At 48.4% G+C, this 26,733-nt stretch overlaps 1 protein-coding gene across 3 annotated transcripts in view; it reads left to right on the forward strand.

Annotated features, from left to right (window-relative positions):
• Positions 1-26,733, forward strand: part of ATP8B2 (ATPase phospholipid transporting 8B2) — a 2,597,648-nt gene that overhangs the window by 1,269,152 nt on the left and 1,301,763 nt on the right. For all 3 annotated transcript variants that reach the window (XM_069651926.1, XM_069651943.1, XM_069651936.1), the window contains one exon: positions 26,220-26,308. In XM_069651926.1, coding sequence (XP_069508027.1) covers positions 26,220-26,308 — 89 coding nt within the window. The remainder of the gene's footprint in view (positions 1-26,219; positions 26,309-26,733) is intronic.

Consider the following 26,733-nt stretch of genomic DNA (forward strand, 5'->3'; position numbering starts at 1 on the left):
GATGTCACGAAAGCAGGGAATAAGGAGGCACTGGAGGAAGGAGAAGCCAGGTAAGCAATGAGGGGAAGCAGGGCAACAAACAATGGTAGGTAAGCAGGACAGGAACAGAGGCCGCAGGGAAATGAAAGCGCGGCAGCAGAGATGGGCAGGAATGGGAAGCTGCCTGCTGAGGAAGCAACAGCAGAGAGAGGCAGAGCGCAGGTGCATCCTGCCAGGGAGAGCCACAGAGAATGGCATTGCTGAGGGGCAGCCTGCCGGGAGAGAGCACCAGATAACGGCAGGGCTGAGGAGCAGCCTGCCGGAATGTGGCAAGGAGAGGGAGGAGAAATGCAGAGGAAAAACTAGCGAGAAAACCGGAGCACAAGGAAAGCACTATGCGCGTTGGAGTTGCCGTGGCGGCATGTCAATGGTGGTTCTCCACTGCCTCCAAAGACTCCACGGCCGCTGTCCGGCGACATGCGATTGCTGTAGCGAGGTAGCCCAGAAGAGAGTTGGCCATTCCACCATTTGATCCATGTACACTTCCTTGAGTAGGGGTTGAGACTGGTTGTTCCCACCAGTGCAAGGTTCAAAGCACCAACAAGGGTCTTCTTAAGATCAGGCAGAGTAACAAGGCTTCATCTGGATTTCACTGCAGCTACAGGAGTGAGTCGTCCTCCGGTAGTAAGCTGTTGCACATCTTCGTTGGGGTCTTGGCTCCAGCAATGATCTGACGAATGGCTGCAGGATTCCTCCTTTTGTCTAAGATTTTGATTGGAAGCTCACCCAGGTCCACCAATGGTATGGATCTACAGCATTCAAATTGGCAGTTGATATCCAAACATGGCCACAACCTCTGCCCAGCAACAGACATTCAGGCACCTGGATATGTACTGGGACCAGACTGTCCCACCTTCCACATCATCCTGGGTCACATACAGTCTGCCTCTTTGACCGGGAAAGCAGCAACATTCCCCAGGAGAGGGCTTCCCCTATATGGTAATTCCAGACCTGAGCGGGCAGGAAGTTGCAGGAGTAAAAGCCCTGGCCCTGCCGTTGCAGTAAATACAAAGGCGCACGAGCAAAGGTGTGAAACACTGGGAAAATATCTGCTACCTAATTACATCATATCCTTCTACATCATTCTGTAATGCCTTTTGGGTTACATTTAAAAAGTATCCCAACCGCACTTCACTTTAGGGTGACTTCTGGCAGCCATGGGTGCATAGGTCACTTTTGATGTTGGGTTTCTGAATATCAGTTTTTTTGACTTTCTGTTTTTCAGTGCTGCAGCCTGAGCAGGGATCTCTGGGCAGCTTCTGGCAACCTGGGCTCCTTGGACCTTACCCAAGTCTGGGCCCTCGGGACGTCTTCGTTAGCTTCTGGTGGCAGAAAACCCACCGGCGGACCTTCCTCTACACTCCGCGACTCGACTCTCTCCGGCGGGGAAACGTGGTCAGTGATGATGGCAAGGTTGTCCCTTGAAATGTTCTTAGGCAGTTTGGAACTTTTGCAGCTCCAGGTGTCCAGCAGCACTATGCCAGGGTTCGCCCTCTTCTGGGTTGTAGACGGCAACATTTTCCAGCGGTCAAGTAACGCACCTCCAGATCTCAGGTGACACCGATGGACTTCATCTCGAGATGTCTGGGCGCTCCTCTGCAGGACTCAAATACCCCTTCTATGGATGGCAGGCACACTGGACTGGCTTCCAGGGTACTTCTGATGAAGAGCAGCAGGTTGCACGATAGTCCCTCGCAGCTCCGGGCGAGGTCTCCTTTGCAGGTCCTCTCGGGATCAGTCCTTGGAAGAACACAGCAGATTTTGGATTACATGAAGAAATGCAGCCACAAACTTCTCCTCCAGGTGGGCTTCAATCATTGGCTTCTTATGGCTTCAGCTTCTGAACAAATTGGCAAATGAGGTCCCCAGATATACACATCTGTTCCCCATTCACTCTGACTGAGTCAGGCTCAGTCAGCCAATCAAGCAGAAGGGCTTTCATTCATTCAGGCAGGCCATTTACTCCACCCAGACACACATAACAAAGAATGTGGATTGGGGCGAGTACCCAGCCTGTCGGCACACTACACTGCAGTTTTAGTCAGCGCTGTCTCATTCATTGTGTCACACACACATAAACCAGACATCCATAACACAGAATGTGAGTTCACGTCAGACTCCGTTCATACTGGTCCCACCCCTCGTCTGTACCCACAACACACAGCCCCTGGGAAGTCTCCAGTCAGTCTGACAGGAGGCAGTCCCAGAGCCAGATATGGTATTTCTACTCAACAGCCAGTCAGGAGGAAAGGGACAGAGCCAGGGCTTTGTGGGACTTTGGGAATCTTGCCTTCTGTCAGGAATCCACTGATCCTATGGCGGGGCCTGTGTGTCCCAAAATGGAGGACACTCAGCCACTGCCAAGTCAGCATGTAGCTGCCACCAGCCAATACCCTGCTCTGTGGGCAACACACAGGTGCCCAAAATCACTGATAAGGGTGTACCCCCACCCATGGATGCCATAAGGGTATCCCATGGTGGTGTTCATCAAAAGGAAAACATGAAGAGCTGCACTGCCAGAGGTCCAGGCTGTATTGTATTGTAAGCCAGACAGGCTGTTAAAACAATTCCTTCACTGGCTTTGACCGATGGCTCCCATATTAATGATCTGAGTATGTCTGAGATAGCGGAAGATTTATGGAATTTGGAGGCAGCTAATGAAAACGCTGAGGGAACGGAAAGTTTGGATGAATTAATGGACCCCCCAAGTTCTTCTATGCATGGAGCCACACAATCTGCCACTCCCACTGCCTTAACTGAGTTATTGTTATCTAATATATCTAACTCACTGGATGTTTCCGGGAGGACAAGGACATGTGAGAATGTTCCATTGTATCATACACTCAGGGAGGTTGATGAGCGGATTAGATTAACCGACACCACAATCTCTAATTTAAATACGGTTTTAAGTGTCTTCGTCGATCTTTGATAATATACGCGACCAAGTGAGAGCACGTTCGTTGGCCTTAAGTGAACTAAGCTTATAGCTTGAATCTTCACTTAATGCCCAACGATCACTAACCATGTCATCATTATTAGATCCTATTCTTCTTATGATAAATAGTGGCTGGGCACGGTGGGCCCAGAATGACACCAGAAACCACACAGTCAATTACAAGGGCTACACAGTACAAGGTTTTACATGAATTGGACCATGCAGACAATTTAATTCAAAAGTCTGTCGCAGAACAGATTGGGCTAGTTGGTCCAACAATAAAAAGTGAAGATCCATTACCCACTGTTGGGAAGAACATGGTCAATACAGCAGTGTTAGATGGAATTGTGGGTTAATGCACCAAGAAAGCTCTGGATGACAATGTAATTGCAATGAACAACCCCTTGGAAGGTACATCTAGAGACACGATGCAGTGCAAGGGGATCCAAGGTGGAAAGAAACAAAATAAACCAGAAATATGAAGGAATGCAAGAATAGTGGGAAATCATCAAAGAAATGCATGCGTAATCTGACCATCTTGGAAACAGACTCAGCAAGCATCCAAGCAAAAAGACAATAAGAAAGGAAAGGCTAGTATTCCCGTTCAAGAGCTTGTACAAGGGCCATTTGAAGATGAAGACTTTTTTGCAGACCTGTAAACTAAGTTTGATCTGTGTCTGTGTGTAATGTATTTCAGAACTAAAACTGTTCAAAATTTTGTAATCTATACTTTATAAATGAATGCAAATTTAAAGCCTGCCGTTTACCATAACGTTCTTTGGATCGGGCAGTATTTTTTAATGTTCTTTTTTTGGTATATGATAAACTTTTTTTGGTATATGATAAACATAACATCAAACAAACATTTTAAATGTGCTTGCCCTAACCCCCTCACCTTCCCAGCTCTCCTCTTAACCCTTATTTCTTGTAATCTGTCTCATCGGTATACATTCCCAGCTCTGATTTGTGAGGAACATCTTCCCTTGCCCTCCGCTTATCGCATTTATCGGGTGTTGCCTCTCCCCTCCCATACTAAGGTGGTAGATCCTCTGGGAAAGTATGTAACGTGTGAAGAAGTGTTCCCCATTCTAGTTCTAGAGCACTCGTCTCCCTTTCTTACCTTTGTTCGTGAGTTATTTTCTCCACCGCCACCCATCTCTAAGTCCTGTAGCCATTGGCATAACAAGGGGCCTTTCGAGCACTTCCGTTATATGGCCATCCTGCGCCTTGCCAGCAGCAGTATGAAGGCAGTTATTTTTTCTTCCTGTCCTTTAACCCCCTAGTAACACTCCCAATAGGCAGTTTTTAAGAGAGCATGCCAACCTCCCCATACCAGGGCATTTGTCTTAGTAGTCGTCAACTTCCAGTATTCCTGTATCATCTGGCACTCCCAAACCCTATGCCAGAATCCTACCGGGTATTGATTACACATAATGCAGGTGGGTGGGCTCTCTGGGTTCATCCTATGTAATCTCTGTGGAGTCATGTCTGCTCTATGCAAAATGTTAAATTGTAGTAGCTTAAAGCCAGCATTCCTACATGTGCAGGCATGTTAATGGTTTCCATTTCTACGAGACTAACTCACAATTGGGGAGCTATTGATAATCAAATGCTACTGTAATTTTGTCAATAATGTGATGATATATTGTCTTGCATTGTAGCAAATTGCATTTGACAGATGCCTGTAATGTAATTTAATTTTTATTTGCAATTTTACTGTTCTCTTGGTAGTGCACTGCAATTTTAGGTTTTGTAAATCTTAAATGCAATTCGGGATGTTTTTGTTTTTCCCATTTGTTGGTTATATCATTCTTGTGTTCATAACATATTTAATTGTATTGAAAAGTTGATTCATTTATCTGTGTGCATATTTTGCACCATGCCTTCTCTTCGATATGCTGCTCCATATCCCTCTCCCTCTTCCATTTTTCCCTTACTTTTAGAGGCTTTACAGTTACTGTCTTGTAGTGCTTTATATAGTTCAGATATGGCATGTCTCCCTGTAACTATGGTCAACAGCATGTGAAGGAATTGAGTGGCCCGGGGTTCCTCCAGTATAGAATCCCATTTGGTTGCCAGAGCTTTCGTCAGTCTTGCGTAATTCAGAAATTGCTCCTCCTTAATCCACCCCTGCATCCCAAATTATGTGGCCCATTCTGCTAAGGGTAATATGTCCACCTTCAAATAAATAACCTTCTGACTGTGAAGCAACCTGTCCTATGACGTCTTCTGTCCCCGATATTCATTATTAATGCTGCCGTCTTGATAGCTGCCCGTAATGCTATGTCCAGGCTGTAACCCTCTCCTGTGCATAATTGAATGCATACTCTTTTCCATACCTGTCGGACTACCTTTGTGAGACACAATGAGGTCATTCCTCTTACTTCCCTCCATAGAAATTCCATCCCTGTGCAGTGTCCTGGGGGTTTCACCAGCAGCCTTATTTCGGCACCCGCATCACTAGTAACCCACCTGGGCATGTGCATTAGTTGGGAAGCAAGATAATACAGTTCCAAATCTATGGTGGCTAAACCTCTCTCTTGGTATTTCCTGCATAGTGTGTTTAGAGCTACTCTATTTCTAAATCCTGCACAGAAGAAATCTGAAATGTTGCGATCATCTTAAATAAAGGAGGTCTAATCAGAAATGGGATATTAGCGAATAGGTAAAGTAACTTAGGAAATATTAGTTTGCACATTGCAACCTTCCCCTTTAATGATAGTGGGAGTTTCTTACAGAATACTATTATGTCTTCAAAGCTAGTTAACCAACCTGCCTGTTATACTGGAAGGTCTCGTCTACTGTTTGATGGAGCTGCACCCCCAGGTATCTAAATGAGTCTGTCTCCCACCTCATTCCCACCTCCGGTAATTCCCCTGTTGATCTTCCTGTGAGACTTCCTAGTGGAAAGAGTACATATTTTTCCTCCATACTGAATGGGCCTCGCTTCCAAGGGGAGAGACAGAACCTTTTTCACAAGAAAAAACCTTCCCCTTTAAATTTAGAGGCGTGCGGTGGCTCAGCCCTGGTCCGCCGCCACACCTCAGCCCCCTTTTCCACATTGACGGGAACAGGCCGAATTCACCAGCCCTCCTGGGTTTGGCTTCGGCCATGTAATTCCGACGCGCGGATACTTCTTCTCTTCGGTCTCTTTGTCTTTTTATCGAGGTACTCAGTCCTCAGGCAGCACGCTCCTCCCCGGTGCATTTCGACTTCTACAGGGTTCAGCAGGTGTTCATCCTGCGACAGACACTTTCCAACTTCAGACCCCCACGCCCTCTGCCTACACTGCCTTGGCCCAGACCACGGCTGGCAAGCTTGTACCGCGTGCAACATGCTTTCCTCGAGGTTTCTGAAGAATAAACTAGCCAGGTGGAGGGAGCTCTTCCAAAGATCGCCTCCACAGGACCTGAACATGGTTCATGAGTACTGGGGCTAAATCAGCTACCGGCCGGCAGGCCGAGGGGTCAGTTGATCCTCCCGGTGACAGTGCTGAGGGACCGGAAGCTTCTTTTACCGGCTCTTCCCCCCCGAAGGGACACGCCCTAGTACCAGCAACATGTTGGAGGGGGTGCGCAGTTCTACAGGCATATCCGCCAAGGACGAAACGCCTACCAGGTCTCGGCCTGAGGAACAGGGTAGGCCTCATGATCCACACAAGAGTCCTAGATGGGGCTGGGCCCAGTGAGCCAACAGGGATCCCGATGCAGACAGACGTAGTCGCCTTGGCAGAAAAGGGCTGGCTCAAGCCACACTCGGTCCAGCCGGTCAATCGACGCCTGGACACCAAGTACAGGCAGATGGAGGGGGATGCACACTTGATATCGGCCCACCCTGAGCCGCACTCTTCGGTTATCGCTGCGGCATCGCTATACTCCAAGCCTCAGTCGTCTTCTTCCTCTGCCGTGCTGCTAGGCAAGGAGGAGATGATCTTGGAGGCATATGCGAAAGAAGCTGTATTCCAACGCGTCCCTGCATATTTGTCAAGCCAACACGGCTTTGCTGATTTCCTCCCAGAGCTTCCGGCGCAGAGCCAATCACGATTCAAGGCGGGACTGGCAGAGGCCAAGATGGTGGCACAAGACATCATGGAGTCCACCGTGGCACACATTGACACCTCTGTCCCGGCCACCTGCATTGCCACGGACATGAAAAGAACAGCATGGCTCTGTGCTATGTGCTACTAAATTCAACCTGGATGTCCAGGAACGCATATTAGACCTTCCGTTCGAAGGGGGTGACCTCTTCCACTCCATCACGGACGAGGAGCTGGACAAAAAGAAAAACTGCTCACAAACGGCCAATCTCGAGTAACAGCAGCGCTCGAACAAGGGGCGTACATACAGAGGTTTCCGTGGCTTCCAAGAGTGGAGGTCCAGGCAGCCTGACCATTCGCTGACCCAACATTGGTGCAAACAACAAAAATGGGGTGGGGGGGAGTAAGGGCTTTTTCCAGTCCCCCTCCTCCGCAAACACTTCAGAGGGGGACAAAAGGCATGACCCGCCCCTCTGGGTACTGCCTACCCATCCCAGCCTCTCCTCCCTCTTCCCCTCCACTCCCACAGATTGGGACAGCAACTCTTTTGGCGGAGATCCGGTCGCTCATCGAGAGCCAGGGAATGGAGGAAGTCCCAACTGAGATTTTCGCCATTCAGAAAAAGAACCAGGCGGGCCGGAGAGTTGTGCGGGACCTTTCCACCCTCAACCTCTACAAAAATTCATGCTGGTTACGCCAGCTTTAATAGCGGAGACATTGTGCAGGGGATACTGGATGTGCTCCCTGCATCTGAAGGACGTGTACTTACATGTCCCGATTTGGCAGCCTCATCGTTCTTTTCTACGATTCAGGATCATGGGCTACCATTTCCAATACAAGGTGCTTCCCTTTGGCCTCAACTCGGTCCCCAGGGTCTTTACCAGGCTGATGAATACAGTGGCGGGTCTCCTCAGGGCCACCACATCTATCCATAACTTGACGACTGGCTCATCAGTGCTTTATCTCCGTAAGTGGTGCACTGCACCTCTCACGCCCTCATGAACACACTTCACAATCGGGGCTTTTCGCTCAATCTCAAGAAGTCGCAGCTGCAGCCTACGCAAACTCTGACCTTCTTGGGGCTCATCTGGGACACAGGCTCCAAGAGTTTTTCCTTCGGAGGACAAGATCACGGCCATCAAGAGGGCCACTGCGCACTTCATCAGCAGAGAAGTGACATCTGCCTCGTAGTACCAACACCTACTGGGTCTCATGGCAGCGGTCCTATTGGCCGTCCCCCACACAAGACTCGGGATGAGGAGGATACAACTGCACTTCGCTGCATCATGGAACCAGGAACGGGCCTCTCAGGTCGGAGATGATCGGTCCTCCTTCACTTCACCCGGACATCACATGGTAGTCCAGTGACTGTAACCTGCGGACGGGCAAGCCCTTACGGCAACCTACCCCGCAGGTCACCATCACTACGGACTCCTCTCTCTCGAGGGATGGGGGCGGGGGGGCAACCTGGACAACCATTGTGTCCATGGCACCTGGACCCGGCAAGAGTACCACATCAATTGGCTGGAACTGAAGGCGATCTGGCTAGCGCTCAGAGCTTTCCTTATGGTTATCGAGGGCAAGGTCGCCCTCATTCAGAAAGACAACTCGACCAGCATGCTCTGTCAACAAGCAGGGAGGTAACAGGTCCCCTCCACTGTGGAGACTGGCAGTCAGCATGTGGGAATGGGCCCTGGAGAACATCTACCTCACAGCCGTCCACCTTCCGGGGGAGTCCAACCTGGAGGCGGACAGGCTCAGCAGACTGGGAGCGGACAATTACGAGTGACAGCTAAACAACCGTGTACTGCAGGAGATCTTCAGCAGATGGGGACACACCCAAGTGGACCTCTTTGCCTCCTGGGACAACAGGAAGTGCCAACAGTTCGCCTCCTGGTAGGGATATGGCCCCGGGTCCCTGGGCGACGCATTTCAGATTCAGTGGAACAGCATGACAGCATACGCCTTCCCACCCACGCCGCTGATACACAGGGTGATATGCAAGATCAAGGAGTCTCACCAACTCTGCGTCATTCTGATAGCTCCAGTGGTAGCCAGCCAGGCCATGGTTCTCAGAGCTGCTCAGCCTCTTGGAGAGACCCCCCATTCGCCTTCCGACGGGCCCAGCACATCTTCTGGCGCAGGAGGGGGGCAGGTACATTCACCCCATGCCACAGAAACTAGCCCTCACAGCATGGTTCCTGAGCAGGTCACGCTAGGACACTTCAGCCTGTCCCAGGCTAATCTAGAGATCATACAGGGCGCTAGGAGCAAAGCTACCAGGGCCCAGTATAAGAGCAAGTGGACAGGGTTCTGCCACTGGGCAGACTCTAAGGATATCAACCCCCTCGCATGTACATTGGATGACGTGCTTTTCTTCTCGGCGCACTTCGCCCACTCGGGCGTGCAGGTAGACACTTGCCACACTTACTTGACAGCCATTGGGGCCTACAGAAACTCAGAGGAAGAGGACTTCTCCTCTTCCAATCCGATTGTCAAGAAGTATCTAACGGGACTCGCTAGACTCTACCCGCCCATCAAGAGGCCACACCTTGTGTGGGACCTGAATATAGTGTTTGGTGCCCTGGCGCACAAACCATTTGAGCCAATGGCGTCTGCAGGCATCGGACTGGTCACCATTAAGACCGTCTTGCTAGTCTGCCTCACCTCGGCTCGCCGGATAAGCAAAATCCAGGTGCTGGTCGCCTCAGACCCCTACAATAAGTTTCAGAGATAAAGTAGTCCTGTGGACACACCCAGCATTCCTACCTAAGGTGCCTTCTGCATTCCATCTAAAAGAAGAAATAGTGCTGCCTATGTTTTTTGCTGAGCCCAAAGATGAGGCACAGAGACTTCTGCACTGCCTGGATGTCAGGCGTGCCCTGAAATTCTACTTGGACAGGACCAAGGGCTTCCGCAAGTCGGACGCACTTATTCTCGCCTTCGGCGGACCAAGACCAGGATATCAAGCCTCCAAGGCCTCCATAGCCTGTTGGATGGTCTCGGCGTTCAAAGAAGCTTACGAGGGACAGAGCCAAGGCAACGGCCATCGCATTCCAGCGGCATGTCCCCTAGCAAGTCATAAGCAGAGCAGCCACATGGGCCACCCCTTCGGCTTTCTGCAAGAACTACTGTTTGGATGCCGGTTCTAGATCAGACGCTGCTTCGGACAGCTGGTTCTTAGAAACCTGTTTGCTTAAGGAGGGTCTCCTCTCCACCCAGGGGCTACACTCAGTTGTAATCGCCCATGCAGTATGGAGGAACGGGGATGGGACGTAAGAATAATTATAAGTTACTCACCATTGTGACTAACGTACTCTTAGTCCTTAGTCCCCTTTCCCCCATACGTCCCACCATCCCAACCCCCCCCCTAATAAAACTGGTGTCATTAGGCAATGTTAATCTATTGTCGACGCGTCTATGTGGACTGAGGTGTGGCGCTGGAGGGTGGAGTCGGGGCAGGGCATGCTCCCAGGACCGCACCCCCGTGCTCCTCTAAATTTAAAGGCGAAGAAGATTTGTTTCTGGTGAAAATGGTTCCATCTCCCGTCGCTTGGAAGGGACGCCCATGCAGTATGGAGGAAAGGGGACTAAAGAACTTAGTCACTACGGTGAATGAATGTTCCAGTATCTCGACCATGTATGGGATATGTAGCCGTGGGTTGTGTACCTATAAAAGAGCATTGTCTGCATACAAGGAAATCACATGTGATCGGCCATCTACTGTTATAGCTGCATCTTTAAATTGGTCTCTGAAAATACATGCTAATGCGTCTAACTCCAGGACGCACAGGATAGGGGAATAACCGACAGCTCTGCCATGTGCCTCTTTCTATCTTCCAACTGGGCAAGACTTCCAGACCGTTTTTTATCCATGCCATCAGTTCATGATATAGCAGCTTTATCCACTTCATCATGTTTGGGCCTAGTCCGTAGCTTTGCAGGACCTCGGAGTCACTCCCATTCGACTGAGTCAAAGGCTTTGACAGCGTCAAAAGGCACCACAGCCAACTCCTCCTGTGAATCCTGTACCCCATCAATATCGTGCTGCAACTGTTGCAGATTCATAGTGGTGGTCCTCCCCCACATGGATCCACATTGGTCCTGATGAATGAAGTATGGTGTCTGCTTCAACAATCTGCTCGTGAGAATTTTCCAAAGACTCTTTGTGTCTTCATTCAGGAAGGAAATTGGACGATGCGATGCGAATCAGCGCGGCTCCTTTTTTCGGGGTTTCAATAACACCACTATGATCACACCTCTCGCACACTCCGGCAAACACCCCTTCTGGAAAGAATACTCTTATAACCGTTTTAATTTCGGCACCAGTTAATCTGAGTAAGTCTTTTAAAATTCTGCCGGGAGGCCGTTTCCACCTGGTGTTTTCCTGGTCCCAAGGGAATTTATTACTGCCCTAATCTACTCTTCTGAGATGGGTTCTTCCATGACCTGTAAGTCTTGGGAGAGATGCCAGTGCTAAAGCCTCATTCAAGTTAATTGAGTCTACTGGTTCCTTATTGTTGTATAAATGTACATAGTAATCCTGAAAAACTTTGTTTATGCCCTGCTGCCCTCCTGTGACATAACTAATTCGCCTTCCTCTGATTCGATCTGGGTTATGATACCCCTTGGTTCCTCTATTTTAAGGAGCCATGCCAAGTGTCGGCCAGCCTTCTCTCCCTCTCCAGGAATCTTCACCATATAGGTGGCATAATTCCCAAGACGTTTCTGTGCTTGTTGCCGATGAATATGTTCTCTTAGAAGTTCAGCCCGCACTAGTTTCCTGTCACTAGTTCCCCTTCTAATACCATGATCCGTTTCTACACCTCTTTCAAAATAGCTTGCAATGTAGAACAGATCCCACATCACTTCCCTCTTATGGTTGCTTTAAAAGCCTCCTAGACTATGCCATAATCTACCGAACCTTAGTGAATATCAAAATATTCTTCCACATGTTGCCAAATCTTGCTCACAAATCTCATCTTTTAATGATTCTGCCCTTAGCCTCCATCTAGTCAAGAGGCCTCTGGGTCTGCCCCATGTCATAAATACTCTCAGGGAGCAGTGGTCTGATAGTGTTTTCCCTAGATGTTCAGCCTCTCTGAAGTTATGGAACTGATCTCGACTCACTAGTACATAATCAATCTGTGAGTAGGTGCCAGGTGCATATGAATAGAATGACTATCCCTTCCTGTCTCCATGCTGTTCTCGCCACAGGTCAACTAGGTCTAGATCTAATAGAGTGTGGTTCAATGACTTCGAGGCAAGCACTTCCTACATCACTTTGGGATCTGACCTGTCTAAGGTGAATTAAACGATTGAAATCCCCTCTCCATAGCTCTGTCCCCCAATCATCTGGACCACTTCTACAAAATGTGTAGGTATCCATGTTGGGTTCATATGAATTAATGAGACATATCTCCCTCCCATCTAGAATGCCCTCAAGTACCTGTCTACCAATGTCATCCTGCAGCTTCTTGGTGATGTGTAATGGAAGCCCTCCTGGTATCCATGTCAGGACGCCCTCCTCGAATGAGATAATTAGGTTGTGCCATGCACTGTGCCTCCGCAACTCCCCTTAACTTTTCCAATTCAACTGCAGTCAAATGTCTCTTGTAGGAGTGCTATCTGAATCTTCCATCTCTTCAGATACCCCAGGATGTCTTTCCACTTGGTGCTCTTCCTCATTCCTCTCACATGCCACATTAAAACCAAGACTATCCCCATGTTACTTCCAAGGACCCCTCCCCATAATGTTGCCTGAGTAACAGCTACCTTATGCCAATCTTTCTCCGGGAGCTGGTTTCTCCCCCTTAACTCTCCATCCCTGTCCTACCTCCAAATCCAAACATAACCCTCATCATCCCCTTCATAAAACTAATAACTGAACGTGAACTCTCAAACATGAGGTTGCCTTAGTAAAATTACTGTATCTTGGGCACTGAGTAGATGCCAATCGCTCTTCTAAGGGGAACCTGTGGCTTCTGTTCCGGCGCCCGGATGGCTCCGTCTCTCAGATTATGTGAGGTATTGCCGTGAGGCGAGTAGTGTGTGACCATCTGTAACCCCGATCCCATCCGCCATCAATACCTAAAAGTGTACTTTCACAAGCCATAAGTTCTGGTAGTCCCATGTTTTATGTCCTATTATAGTCATATATTATCTGTCATGGGACTCAATGCTCAGTTTCCATTAGTCTCTGCCCCTCCTCTGCTCTCTTTCTCTCTGTGCCCTCTGGGTCAGGCAGTATTAATAGTAAAAGCTCCTTCCTTTGGCACTGATCTGCTGGCATGATTGATTCAAATGTATCATTGTGGCTGTGTAAATAAAGGCAAGATTTTTGGGGGAGGAGGCGACGAGTCCTTGGTTTCCTATATTTTGTTGAAAACATATTTATTCCATTTTTGGTTGGGAGAACTTTCCTGTTTCTAAGGAGTAAAATAGCCCAGTTTGCCACTTATTGTAGGTCTACTTGTGAACAGGGTCGGACTGGGACAAGAAATAGGCCCGGACACCCAAAAAAAAAGTGGCCCAACCCTGGCCTCAAAAAAGTGTCCCACCCCTCAAAAAAGTGGCCCTCAACCATCATCCGCGAAGAAGACAGTGAAACGGCCACCTGTACCACTACCAGACCCACCACATTTCTGCCACAGAATTCCCATAACTTAATCATGTATTTGGAAAAACTGTTTGGACAGATTACACCACGCTGCCCCCTCCAACGGGTGATCATGCTTTGCATGGTAGCCTAGGTTGCCTAAAAGCTGATATACTTCCGCAGGAAACCTCACACTATGACAGGAAGGTCGCCCAAGAAAATCAATAGAACTGAAATATTAGGGCCCCAAGAGCAGCTTGTGTCTTTCAACTTGGTGGTATCAAAATCTTTCAGGGAAGCAAAGAAAGGCGAAGGTAGGAGCTACTATGGCTATGAGTCTGTATCTTTCCAGAACAATCTATTGTTTAATGCCCTGGGAGAGTCCACTCTTTCCCTATGGGCTTGACTGCACCATGCTCCTCTAAGGTATTGTAAAAAAGAAGCCATGCAATGCTTACTGTTCCATCAAACAAGTGTATCCACACCTTCCTTTAACCCCTTAGTTTAGGCACAAACTATCACTGCCAATACTAAAGGTTCTGGGTGCCACTCTACCATCAATCCCCGCATGGGTCCCCAATATTTAAGCCGTTAATGGAAGTCACATGAAGAAATCACTGCATGTACTGAATATCTAGTCGGACTGTAGCGTAAACACATTTATCAACACCAGTGCCTAGCCTCAGATACAAAATAGATAGTCCTGCTGTAAAGTGCAGAATTTGCTGTGTGTTTGTCAGATTTCCAAGCATCTCCTGTGCTCCATGTGGGCAAGGATGATGGCATGCTCACCACTCCTCCTGGCATAGCTTTACCCATTGGGTTTACAGAGTCCCGTCTCCAGTTTTTATCTAGACAAATGGCCAATGAAAGACTGAGTTTCGCACTGCCATTCCCACATCTGTATGTCATCCCTGGGTACTGACATGGGGGCCACAAAGGTGATTTTCATTCTGACCTGTCCCTGGCCACTCTGGGAACCATGAGGGAATACAAATGGAAATTTGGAGTCCATAACTCTGCTAACAGGTTGTTGCTTGCATAATTAAAATGACACACCGTGAATTAACCCATGAGTCTCAAGAAGTTAGAGCATGTTGTTGCTACTAGCCATAAGTAAGATTGAGGTAAAATACATCCTATCGAGCTATCCTACTGAAATGGAACATGCAGCCTGCAGATGTGGCACAGAATTATGGTGCGGACGCATTAACCCACTGAACCAGAGTACAGCAGAATGCAGTGGTTCGCTTACAAGCCCAAGCAAAACTGATGCTTCTGAAAATAACATCCGGTGACTGACATCCTTTCCCAAAAAAGTCCTATGTCTGTATTATAACTAAGTTCCATTTCTCCATTTTTACATTAATTATAATGTTTGGAATAAAACCAGGACACCCTGCACGGAGTGAGGTCTTTACTTATCTCAAAACCCCTCAGCAATGCACACACTGCCCTTTCCCAAATTACAGCCCGCAAAAAGCACTGATGGATTCTGCAAACACAACTCTCCCAGTCAACACGCAAAGCTTAAACTCCACAGCATCCGCGACCTGCCCATGCTGAGACCTGGAACACGCCAGCACTGCGCACCATTTAAAACAGCCTTGCTTCGAACCTCCCTTGGCTTCTCTTTTTTTGAGTTGCCGAGTCAAGCAAGATCACCGGACTCTTCGAGATCATTTACTTGCATCGAATCAGATTCACAGTCAACAAATCAAGCCCGGCATGTGGCCTCGGGAAGCGTCACTCCTCCTCCCGGTAACCAGATGCTAATAACAGATTGCAAATACACAGCTCAAAGATGAGAAATGTTTTCACAAGTCACCTAACCTGAGGCTGACTGCCTGTATGTGTGTTCAGAAAAGCGTTTAGTTGAGACACGATGAAGTTAGGCTTCCCTTAAAGCGGGCGCTGTGAGTGTAGTGAAAAAGGAGAACCCGCACCTCCCTGGGACCAGCCCTTAGTGCAATAAAATCATTCCTAATCACCTTCCCACACAAGTACGTTTATGCAAAAGCACGATTAACTCAGTCTGGAAGAAAGCCAATCACACAGAATATATGATGCTTGCATTTATTTCTACAGTGTCTAATGAGAACTAAGCAGCATTTTACAATAATATGGGAATGAAAGTGCAAGCTGTATAATGCCAATTGTCAGTTCCAGATGAATATGCAATTATTGTGTTACGCTCCTAGATAATGTAGATGAAGGTATGATTGGAATCACACCTGGAGAGAGAGAGAGAGAGAGAGAGAGAGAGAGAGAGAGAGAGAGAGAGAGAGAGAGAGAGAGAGAGAAAAAAAAAAACACCACCGAGACCGACACCCCCCCCCCCCCCCCCCCCCCCCCAAGTCCTACACCAGAGCGGGGATGTGATGCTAGGAGTCTCGGCCCAGATAGTGCATGGCTGGTCGTCTAGGCGCTGTTCCTCTTCGTGCGTGCGTTTCACCAACAGCCCAGGATGAGTCCCTCCCTCACTGGCCCAGGTATAGTTCTCTCATTAGGGGCTGCACGTCAATCATTATGACGTACCAGCTCTTCGAGAAGCTTCTAGACTCACCCTTCCAGGCAGCAAACATGTTTCCCCCTGGAAAGTTACAACTCAGAAACAGCCAGTCTTGGCTCCCAGGCTCCGTGTACGTTGTTTTGGCATCCCTGTGTTATCAGTGCACCTGACGCGCAGTGCGAAGAAGAGCAAGGCTGTGCAAAGCTGTGTTTGGCTCCCAAGAGCTGCGTAAAGCCTCTTGCAAAAGCTAGATGTTTCTTCAAGAAGGGCCTTTGCAATTAACCCCTTACAAGCATACGGGCTCACCCAGTTCGAGAGGCCTGGCTGATTTCAGCATTTTCCTCCACGGTTCGAATAAGCTCTAATACACACAAGATAGCTCAGTAGGTTAGTGCAAGTGCAGGTTAGTGCAAGCGCTTAGACTTTTCACGGCATTCCACCCCTTTCGAAGTGAGCCCTGAAAATGCTGACTCAGTTCCATGATTTAGAAGCATGTGTACGGTGTGCTGTAGGCTGATTAAGCGTCTTTCTAGCACAGTCATTCTAGTATAAAGGAAAGACATTCTACGCAAGAGCCCAATGAAAACAATAAGAATAAATATTAGGGAAATCAGCAGCCACAGCAATGGATGCAGCATTATATTAAGCAGCTTAGTGGAGGAGGGAGACCATCCAGTGAATACATCCCACCGGTGTTGAGCAGTAACCGATTGCAGATGGTCAGCAGTTTTGATTAATTGGTTCCTGTCTCTCATCAGCTTACACTCTGCAGAGATAAATGAGGTAGCTAGCGTCTGGAAATCCTTCCAAGCAGTTTGGGCAAATTGTCTAATAGCTTGAAGCCGGGCAGTAATCACCCCATAGGGTAGAGTCCAGTTAAGCAGATGCCTGAGCTCAGCATGCAGAGTAGTGTGAGACCACTGGGCTAATGAATATAAGCTGTGAGTAACAATGTCTAAGATGGTCATAACCTGATCTACGCAAAATACTTGAGGATTCCCTAATAACCCATAATTGTTAATAATACCATTCTCCAAGTGGGATGCCTGCCATATACAATATTAGTTTTAGATCCAAACACCATACTACCATCCGGTAGTGGCTGTTTCAATGTACAATTGTATGAAATGCATTTAGTCAAGTTATAGTCCAAAAAATCGTGGCGAGTACACTCGCTGCAGTTCTTGGGGCAGAAGAAACATGAAACATCAAACAAATTATTGGATCCATTCACTGAAACGTTTGGGCCTAAGATTTCATAAGCACCAGTCATATGAGTTGGTGACAAAAGGTGTCTGACAATATGCCAAGCTTGTACTTTTGCAGTTCCATGTGGATACTCATTTGTAGCGCTTTTCTCATAGGTTACGGTGTGGTTGTAGTTATCACGCAGGACTGGAGCATCCGATGTAGTGCATGCGATTCTCAGTGTCCATGTAGCATCTTGCATCAACCCATTCTTTACAGCGAAAGCGTTTGCTTGGCAGGCCAGGAGCACCCACAGCAAGGTAAGTCCCATCCCCTTCATACTTCTCTACCTTCGTGGTGCAAGCCTAGTAGCGGGAATATAAACAGGCATGTCAGAATTTTGCAAAAGTACAACATAAGTACTTCCAACACCTTGACTTAATAGTTCCCCAGCCTCAGGCTTTTTGTTTGGATGGTGAACCCACACCTTTTTCCCCGTGCTACCGAAGCATCCTTCCCCCCTCAGTGTAGTGTCTGGGGATTGCTTACTTTCTACCACTAGGGGAACAACTGCTTGCTCACAAATCATTTGTGCAATTCGGTCATATTTGGTTAACGGTACTGCAGATGCACCAGCGTTGTGTAAGAGTACCGAAACAGTCCCTCTATAATCAGGACCAATCGCACCTCCCAAAATGTCAATGCCTTTTTTCGCGAGGCTGAATCTTGCAGCAATGCGTCCATAAGTGCCAGCCGGCAATTTGATGCCAATACCTAGCGATATGGATTTGGTTTGCCCCGCTGGTATAACATCATCTTCACAGGTAGATAGGTCAAGCCCAATGCTGCCTGCAGTGGCTTGCACAGGCAGCTTTGCTTCTTTTAGTTTTCCACACAACAAGAGTCTTTGTGGATTCCACTTTCTCACTTGTCAGTCTCACAAAGGGGTTCTGCCGGTTTCCCAACGGACGATTGTTCAGTTCAAACAGCGCTTGTGCCAGGTGTTTGGACCACCCCTTGAGAGTGTGAGTCTTAGTTTCTTTATTTGTTGCTTGAGCAGCCCATTGCTGCGCTCCACCAAAGCAGAGGATTCTGGGTATCGACTGATGTGCAGTGTCCATTTGATGCCTTGTTCTAATGCCCAGTCTTGCACATTGTGTCCAGCAAAATGGCTGCCTTGGTCTGATTGGATTTCATCTGGGATGCCATAGTGCCTGATGAGGTATTCCATTCCGTGCAAGGTAGCCCGTTGATCTGCATGGGTGACTGGATAAGCTAACAGCAGTCCAGAGTATGTGTCTACCATGGTTAACACATAATACTTTCCATTCTCGGGCGGTAAAGGGCCAATGTAGTCAACTTGCCATACGCTAGCAGCTCTTTCACCTCTTCTCAAAGGGCCTTGAGGTTTCCTCTCCAGGGGGTAGTGCTTCACTTTGCAGCACACAGAACATTGGGAGGCAGCTTGTTTGGCTTGATCCATGGTAATGGGCAATTATCTCCTTTTAGCCCATTGATAAGTTCCTGTTTGCTCTAGATGCCCTGAGGTTTGGTGTGCCCAGTCCGCCATTCCTTGCAGTACCTCAGCTTCTTCAGGTGTTGTCACTGGGAAATCTTTGCCATTTGATCCACTTTGTTGTTGAACAGGGCAGCCAGTGAGGTGTCAGGGGGCATGTGTGCATCGACATGCCCAATGCGGATTTTGCACCTCTCACCTCTGCACCACATCTCTTCAACGATGTCCGGCCCTCCCCAGATCGGAGTGTTCTTGATCTGCCAGCCGTCTCTGCTCCATGCCGGTGTCCAATACGTCAGGCCTTGATACGTGGCCCAACTGTCCGTGTATATGTACGCAGTCTGTCTCTTTCACCTGTTCAATCACGGAGGCCACCGCCTGCAGTTCAGCATATTGACTGGATCCTCCCACACCTTCTCTCATCGGCAGTGTTTCTCGGTGGGGCTGGAATGCAACAGCTTGCCAGTGTCTTTGCCCTTTATCATACTTTGCAGTGCCGTCCGTGAACCATGCAGATCAATGTATCATAGGCGGGTGCGACTTTGAAGGGAGATTCTGGCAGCGCCACAGGGGTGCTCGGTTCAGGCATCGCTTCCAAGTTCACTGCCTCCAGCATTTGTTCTTGCAGTCTGGAAACCCCTGTGCGGCCAACTTTCGCACGTTGCTGTAAATACCATTTCCATTTGACTTGAGTGGCGGCTTGCGCTCTGTCACTTTTTCCGCTTGCAGCAGTGTCGCGCACCCAGCCCATGATCGGAATTTCTGTGCAAATTGGCACTGGTTGCTCGCCTGTGATTCTTTCAGTCTCGACTAGAGCCCAGTACACTGCAACAACTTGTTTCTCAATCGGAGTGTATCTTGTCATAGGATCTGTAGAGAACCCTTGCGGCACTCTTTTCTGTCCTTGCTTTTGCAACAAGCTCCACACAGCAACATCATTGTAGACAAGAATTTCCAGTTCAAAAGGATCAGTTTTTGTCATGGGTCCCAGCGTGATGTAATTCTGCAAAGCGTCCTTAGCCTGCTGAAAGGCAGACTGTTGCTCTAGGCCCCATGTAAAATCATGTTTCTTTCTGGTGACTTTGTAGATGGGTTTCAGTATCAGGCTTAAATGAGGTATGTGATTTCTCCAAAAACCCATTAACCCAATGAACCTTTGTGCCTCTTTATCTGCTGGTGGAGCCATCTGCTGAACCATGTCAATTACCGGGTTGGGAATTTTCTTAACTGACCGAGACCAGATTGCACCTAAGAATTTCACCTCTTGGGCAGGCCCCTGTACCTTTTTAGGATTTATGGCCCACCACCGGTTTTGCATGTGTGTAATCAATTTTTCAGCAGCTTTTTCTACATGTTCTTTCTCAGCAATGGTTAGCATGATATCATCAATGTAATGAGCAACATACACATCATCCAACTGCACCATATTTAAGTCTCTGGCAATCAATCCATGACACAGAGTGGGACTATGCAAATACCCCTGGGGCAATTTAGTAAAGGTAAATTGTCTGTCTCCCCAAGTGATAGCAAATTGGTCTTGTGATTCAGTGTCAATATCAATGGAGAAAAATGCATTGGCCAGGTCAAGGACCACATGCCATTCACCCACTTCTTTCGTAAGGTTTTCAATCAGAGTAATGATGTCTGGCACTGCCACAGCTAAGGGCGGCACCTTCTTATTCAAAACGCGGTAATCAATTGTCAGACGCCACGCCACATCTGGGTGGCGGACAGGCCAGATCGGCGAGTTGAATGGACTGACTGCCGGCCTCATTATGCCAGCTTTCACCAATGACTATAGTTTCACCGATCTCTTAGTGCCCTCCTGGCAACCTGTACTGTTTCACGCACACTGGCTCAGCAGGAGGAGGTAAATGCAAGGGGGACCATTTGGCATGCCCAACCACAACGGGCTAACAACTATCACATGGACCTTCCGATTGCCAAAAACAAGTTCACCTAAATCTGTAATCACACTTTTGCCCAACACATCCATGCCAAGAATATACTCCGGTATGTCTGCAATCAAGACATTTGCTGTGAAAGGCAATCCCTCGCCAATATACATTTTTACACTAAAGGCTTTTACAACAGTTTCTGCTCCCCAATAACCATTGACTAAAACTCTGGGACCAGATAATTTACTGGGATTGCCATTCAAAATGGTTACCTCAGCTCCCGTGTCTAATAGAGCCAAGGCGTGTTTTACTTTCTCATCCAAATACAACGTTAGTGGCACAAAAGGGCGTCAGTCTCTGGGACTGGTTCTCTTTATTAATCGTACCTCAAAGACAGAGCCAGCCCTTCAATCAAAAATGGGGTCTGGGACCTCCCACTTGTCCTTTGCCAAATCAGGTTAACCTTTTGCTCACACTTTGGGCTTCAACACCTCTTCTTCAGAGGGTGCAGAGGGCTTAGTTTTCCCTGATCCCTGTTTTCACAGTTTCTTCCATTTCTCAAGCAGCGCAGGTGTGGGTTTACCGTCCATCTCTATCCTTGGAATTCCCACTTTTAGCAGGTCAACCCACATTTGTCTGCGCGTGACCTCAAAGGTGTCAGTTTTCTCTTTAGACTTTACATTTTTGCCACGCTTTTTCTCTGAATCATTATTCGCCGCCACTAGGCGCGCCGCTTTGCGCACATCCAGCCCTTCTAATTGCCCTAACAGAAGTGCCACTTCACCAATGGCTTTGCCTTGTGCTGGACCCAGCAATGAAAGCAATGCTCCCTTCATATGACTCGGAGCATTTCTCAACAAGCGCGCGCACATTGCAGCTGTAAACAACTCCACATCAGGCCCTGCAAAATTTGCACTGTGCAGTGCGCACTGTAAACCCATCTCTCTAAGCCGATTTGTCGCTTCCGTTAGTGACCCCTCCCCCCAAACACCCCAATTCTCTTCCATATCCATCGGACACGCATACAGATTCTATAGGGCAGTCTGAAGCCAATTAAACAAGGAATGCGAGCCTTGCTGCCCTAGCGCACCACGCACTATCTGCCCCAGCATTACATTAGTAGTGAGTGAACTTATCTTTAACAATTCTTCTGGGGTTAAGAAGATGCTATCGGCACCTGTATCCCACAAACGTAGATACCACTTCAGAAGTGCTTTACCTGCCCTCTGTCTAAATAACTTAGCAATCTCTAAAAGCTCTGTCTGTGTATAATCGCGGACAATCCTAGTATTCTGAATGTTTCCACCGCCATCTTGGCCTTTTGACTTTTTAGTGATTAACGGCCGCTCTGGATAGACACATTTCTTTGGAGCACATTCCAGCTCCTCTTCGTCAGAGCAGTTTAACTCTGCAAGCCTGACTTCAGCAGATTCATTCCAGTCAAATGTTTGTTCAGTTTCGCTGTCACTAACTTCGCCCAACCATAAATTTGGGTCCCAGTTATCTTTTCTAATTAGTGCACGAATCCTTATCTTGGACGGATTACCCCGCCGCTGTCTGCGCCTGTGCGTGGCTACACGCACAGCTAAAGAGGCACACCTGTCCTCCATCTGATCGGCCAGTTTAACGGACGATTCAAGGGTCTCTATCATAATGATTTGTTGCTCCTGGAGCAGGGAAATCTCATCGGTTAATTTGCTAATCTGCACATCTTTAAGCAATTCACTCTCATGCAACTTCCTGAGCGCCTGCAGGAATAACCAGCCTATGTTTCCTGCTGCTTTTAGCTCCCGTCTGCATTTCCCAAGTGGTAAACTCTCCAAGCACTCACTAATTACCGCTGGGGAAACATCATTTTCAAGCATGTCCCATGCCCTCAGTGTCGAGTACTGATGCAAAATGTCTGCCACACCCGACCAGGCATTTGTTGCCGGCCATCCTGGAATGTGACAGTGCACTATCTCCCACAATGCATTCATCCTTTGCTAGTTTCTCCCAGAAAGGCATCATGCTCGCAAAACCCTGCTCACAGCGCCAAATGTAGTGAAAAAGGAGAACCCGCATCTCCCTGGGACCAGCCCTTAGTGCAATAAAATCACTCCTTATCACCTTCCCACACAAGTAAGTTTATGCAAAAGCACGATGAACTCAGTCTGGAAGAAAGCCAATCACACAGAATATATGATGCTTGCATTTATTTCTACAGTGTCTAATGAGAACTAAGCAGCATTTTATAATAATATCGGAATGAAAGTGCAAGCTGTATAATGCCAATTGTCAGTCACAGATGTATATGCAAATATTTTGTCTTCCGCTCCCAGATAATGTAGATGAAGGTACGATCGGATCACACCCGGGACCCTCGCCGCTACAGGTGCCCGGCACCCCTCGAGAGAGAGAGGAGGGGAGGACTGGCCAAGCCCCCCCACAGTCCTACACCAGAGCGGGGATGTGATGCTAGGAGTCTCGGCCCAGATAGTGCACGGCTGGTCGTCCAGGCGCTGTTCCTCTTCGTGCGCGCGTTTCACCAACAGCCCAGGATGAGTCCCTCCCTCACTGGCCCAGGTATAGTTCTCTTGTTAGGGGCTGCACGTCAATCATTATGACATATCAGCTCTTCGAGAAGCTTCTAGACTCACCCTTCCAGGCAGCAAACATGTTTTCCCCTGGAAAGTTACAACTCAGAAACAGCCAGTCTTGGCTCCCAGGCTCTGTGTACATTTTTTTGGCATTCCTGTGTTATCAGTGCACCTGACTCGCAGCGTGAAGAAGAGCAAGGCTGTGCAAAGCTGTGTTAGAGCCTCTTGCAAAAGCTAGATGTTTATGTCTTCAAGAAGGGCCTTCGCAGTTAATGTCATGATCTCTGCTTCCAAAAGGTCAGGGTTTTCCCAACTCCCTTGGAAGCAGATCCATAACCCAGGTTCCGAGTGCCAACCAGTCCCAATTGGGACCTTTTGGACCCAGTCCTGGCGCCAGTGGCACCAGGCTCATAAATATGCCCAGTCCCAGCGCTGGAAGCGCCGGGCTCATAATGCTTGGGTGGACTTACCTGCAGCAGACCATGCTGCTTACTTGCCTGCCAGTTGAGCCTCTGATCCTCTTCTGTTTGGAACTACTTTTCCTGTTGGGTGGGGCAGGAGCCACTCCCTAGGTTCAGAACACTGGAACTCTTCTGGAAAGCAGGAACTCTTTTCTTACCTAGGCGTGGCTGTGGAAGGAGACACCTAAGCACTACAGGAGGCTATTTAAACCACACCCGATGGATGAATCTTGCTTTGCGTTATTCTGCATCCTCTGCAGCAGAACGCTTATCGTGTCTTCTGCATCTGATCCTGGGCCTAAGGAAAAAGGCTTACCATCCTGAATCCAGTCTTCAGCAACACCTATAAAGACAAGAAAGAACAGGTTAGCATTACGGTCTTCAGTGACCGCGCTTCACTTACCTGGTCCATCGGCTGTCACCAACGCCTCGCGCTGCATTCCGGCATCTGAAAGACAAAGGCTTACCTACTCTTCGTGCGCTCCGGAGGTCTTCGCATTGCATTCCGGCATCTGAAAGACAAAAGCTTACCAACTCTTCGCACGCTCCGGAGGTCTTCGGCGCTGCATCCCGCATCTGAAAGACAAAACAAGGTGCGTTTAAAGACATTGGGGAACTTTAATACTCACGTGCCATTACTCCTTTCCACATCTAACCCAGTGGGTATTCCGGCACCCTGCAGCCGCCCCGAACTTGTACCTGCAAAATAAAAAGACAGTTAGAGCGCATCGTGAAGCAGGCAACAAGCGCTTACTTACGTGCTTCCAGGCGCTTCTATTCATCACACGGGCTCCGTCTTCAACTCACTTCAGCCCGTCATCCGCCATTGCCGGAACCCTGCAAAACAAGAGACATCATTACTAAAGACTTTTAAAGACATTAGAATTACTCGAAACTTACCGTTCGTGCAGTAAACAACGGACAGCAGTCCTCTGAAGTCAAGAGGCCTGCTCCCCTTATCCAGTGAAGAAACTGGTTACAGCACCCTGCCCCGAGGCAGATGGAGAGCACGGCGTTCACTTACCTAAGACATCTTACCCTTCGAGTCAGACATACAGTGCACAGAGGTCCAGCCCAAAGAGCCAGCCGTGTGTTACACATCACCTTTGAAGATACGGTATACGCCCAGTCAAGACCGGCGCCTCTACGGGAATCAGGTGAGCGTTACAGTTAATCCCTTACAAGCATACGGGCTCACCCAGTTCGAGAGGCCTGGCTGATTTCAGCATTTTCCTCCACGCTTTGAATAAGCTCTAATACACACAAGATAGCCCAGTAGGTTAGTGCAAGATCAGGTTACTGCAAGCGCTTAGAGACTTTTCACGACAGTGAGCAACTACTGCACTGCAGAGCAAGTGCACAGGAATATGCAGGGATCAGACAATCAGTTCAAAAATGCCTGACACCAGAAAGGTGCATCAAGAAATGTAGTCACTACAAAGCATTGTAGTGATTCTGGGACTTCAAAACGACAGAGGTAGGAATTGTTTTAGGCAGGGACGGGGGGCAACTAGACTAAAACTTAGAAGGGAGTGGTAACCCTTTATTTGGTAGAAGAGGGGCAAACTTGTGAGGTGTCTTCTTCTCCACTGAGACATACTTGGGGGAACTAGTGTTAAGCAACATGGACATATGCCCAGGCCAGAGGCCCACCAATCCCACGACCCCCACTGTGGCAGATGCCCACGCTTACCAGATTACCACGCTACCACCACCCGGTCTTCTGGCACTGAGAGCAGTTGAAGGAAACTCCGGGGGCGCTGTTGCAGAGAGCTATGATAGCACTGTCTGCAGCAGCAGAGTCGACTGGCAGGCACAATGGCCCCAACCTTAACTTCAAGCGTTACTTTATTACAAAACACTGGGAGCGTGCCGGGCTGAGGCGAGGCCGGCAGCACCCAGTGTTTTGTAAAAAAGTAACACTTCCTTCACTTGAAAAGTTCACCTGGCGGCCGGCACCATGGTGTTTCGCGCCGACTCGTTGCCTCCAGGCCCTGCCTACTCTGATCATGCGAGCAGATCATGCAGAGTACATTGCTCTGCATGATCTGCCCTGCATGAATCTGATCAGAGTAGGCAGGGCCTGCAGCCCTGAGTCGGTGCGAGACACCATTACGCACTAACAAACTGGCCCAGGCGTGGGCTTCAAACCGGCCCCTCGCCCGCTTCCAAAGTGATTTCGTGCCAAACGGCTGATGGGCCAATCCGACTCTGCTTGTGAACGTGTCTCTTTTGAATGGTTATCTGAACCCTCATGACATCTTCTAGGGGGGGGAGCCTGCATGTTCATGGTGTGTAGAAGGGTGAGTTTCAGTACAGGTTGAAATCAAAAGACCTCTGTGTGCCAGGTGCATGGTGTTTCATATGGGGGTTGATAACCGAGGCAGTTTAAGAGAGTACTGTGCATTCTATCCTATTGATTTTATTGCTAACACCTCATCTCAATCTTTTGTTTAGGGCCTGATACCAAACTCATGCAAAACAGTGGACGGACAAAGTTTAAGAGAACGAGTATTGACCGCCTGATGAACACACTTGTGCTCTGGGTATGTGATTATTTTTTTTGTTTTTGTTTTTTTGGTGTTTTTTATTCCATTCCTGTGAGACATTTCCTCCTCAAAGGGCTGTTAAAGTGATATGATATATTTTATATATAGCGCGACTATACACAAGTGTGTCAAGGTGCAACGAGGCAGGGGAGAGGACCAAGGGGGGGGGGGGCAAGACAATGATCTTGCTAGGCCCAGTGACCTTAAGATCGTGCAAGTGCAGGGGAGAGGGGAGAAGTGCCAGGGGGAGGGGAGGCGGAGCAAGTGCAGGACATAGGATTTTAACATCGAAAAACAAGTGCGGCCAACAGGTGGCAGTGCAGGGGTTAAGTGCGAACAGCGAGTATTAGATAGTGCATGTAGGGGGACTGTAGGGTTGCAGATACAGCCCCAAGTGCAGGCTTGCCAGGCGGCATTGCAGG

The sequence above is a fragment of the Ambystoma mexicanum genome, chromosome 1p (genome assembly GCF_040938575.1).
Source record: "Ambystoma mexicanum isolate Mex_15411 chromosome 1p, UKY_AmexF1_1, whole genome shotgun sequence".
Taxonomy (NCBI): domain Eukaryota; kingdom Metazoa; phylum Chordata; class Amphibia; order Caudata; family Ambystomatidae; genus Ambystoma; species Ambystoma mexicanum.